Here is a 1621-nt window from a genome sequence, read left to right as displayed (position 1 = left end):
CGGACGGTACTAGCTCTTACTGCCAATATAGGAGTATTACATATATGAGCAAGGCACTGTGTGTGGTTTCGTGTGTGTGTACAAAGCTTTTGTAAGGGAGTTAAGGCAGCGTCAAAACTCTAATGTCACTATTGAGGAAAACCTTTAATTATTGAATCATGAGCGATATGTACATATATTTTATGTAGGTCATGCAAGGTGTTTTGGCTGGTCGATTTCTCAGTCGACAGAACCCGTTTAATGGCAGCTTTACATTTTCCGATTGAATTGGCATTTGTGGTCGTTCAACCAAAATCGACCCGTGTAAAGGCAGCTTTATTGATCTCCAAGGGAAACCAAATTTGTTTATTTTGTCAGAAATATGTATGTACAACGCTTTTCCAAATCTATTTTGCTTACAACTAAGTCTTATAAACTCAAGAAATGAATTCCAGAAAAGTAGAACAAGATGCAATCGATAAGATTATTGGCGAACAGTCGGCTGATGGCAATAATTTAATTGAGGCGGTTTCCAGACGCAAGTTAGAAGTAGAAAGTGCAAATCAAGACATCAGCATCAACAAATTTTTAGATTTCGTGAAAGTTTCTTGCCACGTTAACGACATTATATCAGTGAAAAGTAATCAGCAAACGCTTGTACGAAGAAATACATCAGAAGATTTTCATTCGTATGCTGCAAATGAAGATTTAAATTTAGAGAAAATGGTGGATAATCAACTATTTCAAGATATTTTAGGTAGGCGTTTTAAAAATAACATGTTTCAGACAAAGGTCTTAGAAAATGGCGGTGCTTCCATCAGCGATATAAACAACGAACATAATCTTTCTCAAAGGCGAAGCACTGTAGGAATGGCTATTAGTTCTTTTACTCAGCAAACGCTCAAGAAAATGGATTGCGGAATAATTCAAAGCGAAAATATGCAAGTGAAGCTATACAACAAATTGGATTACGTTATTAATGAAGGCATGATTGACTCAGTGCTATCCTTTATATGTCCGATACCAGTCCCGGCATCTTTTCACCATCATACAAAATCTAAACAAAAAATTAAGGAACCACTTATTCCTAAAGTTATACCTATGGATGCGAATAATTCAGACCAGCCGAATAAAAGTCACCCAGCAACTCATAAAACTGAGTGCAGAATTGCAGCAAATGAACCCAGTTGCCAGACAGTTCTTCTCGATGCTAAGCCTATGAAGAAGTTGGTGACGACAAAAAGAGACAAAAAGGAGTACGGTATAAAGATTTTTTCTTTTTAAGAGATTAACTTAAACAGACAATTTTAGATCAGAAGTCGTTATTCACGTATGCGATGAGGTTAAAAATATCACCAGGGACTTTATTTGCTCGCAGAGATTACTAGTAAATAAAATGGGATACTTTGCCGAGGTTACAGCCGGACAAAAACTTGATGAAGTGGATATTTCGGTGCATTGTGACATACAGATATTTGACTGGCTCATAAAGTGGATGAAATTAACAGATTCTGCAGAAATAACTGGTTGTAGAAAAACTGTTTTTGAAGGCTCAGAAAATTTACCACACCTAGATGCAAATAACGTGATTCCGATATTAGTATCTGCGGGATTTTTACAAGTGAGTGGGTATAACCAAAAT

At 36.5% G+C, this 1621-nt stretch overlaps 1 protein-coding gene across 1 annotated transcript in view; it reads left to right on the top strand.

The window, feature by feature from the left end:
• The first annotated feature begins 423 nt into the window (after positions 1–423).
• LOC118749128 overlaps positions 424–1621 on the top strand; it is an 8041-nt gene continuing 6843 nt past the window's right edge. The window contains exons 1-2 of the mRNA XM_036483897.1: positions 424–1235; positions 1291–1608. Of these exons, the coding sequence (XP_036339790.1) occupies positions 424–1235; positions 1291–1608 (1130 nt within the window). The remainder of the gene's footprint in view (positions 1236–1290; positions 1609–1621) is intronic.

Source organism: Rhagoletis pomonella, unplaced genomic scaffold (genome assembly GCF_013731165.1).
Source record: "Rhagoletis pomonella isolate Grant_MI unplaced genomic scaffold, Rhpom_1.0 Rhpom_scaffold_00014, whole genome shotgun sequence".
NCBI classification, from domain to species: domain Eukaryota; kingdom Metazoa; phylum Arthropoda; class Insecta; order Diptera; family Tephritidae; genus Rhagoletis; species Rhagoletis pomonella.
Note: the sequence above shows the minus strand (reverse complement) of the source record. Positions and strands in the feature narration are given on the sequence as shown.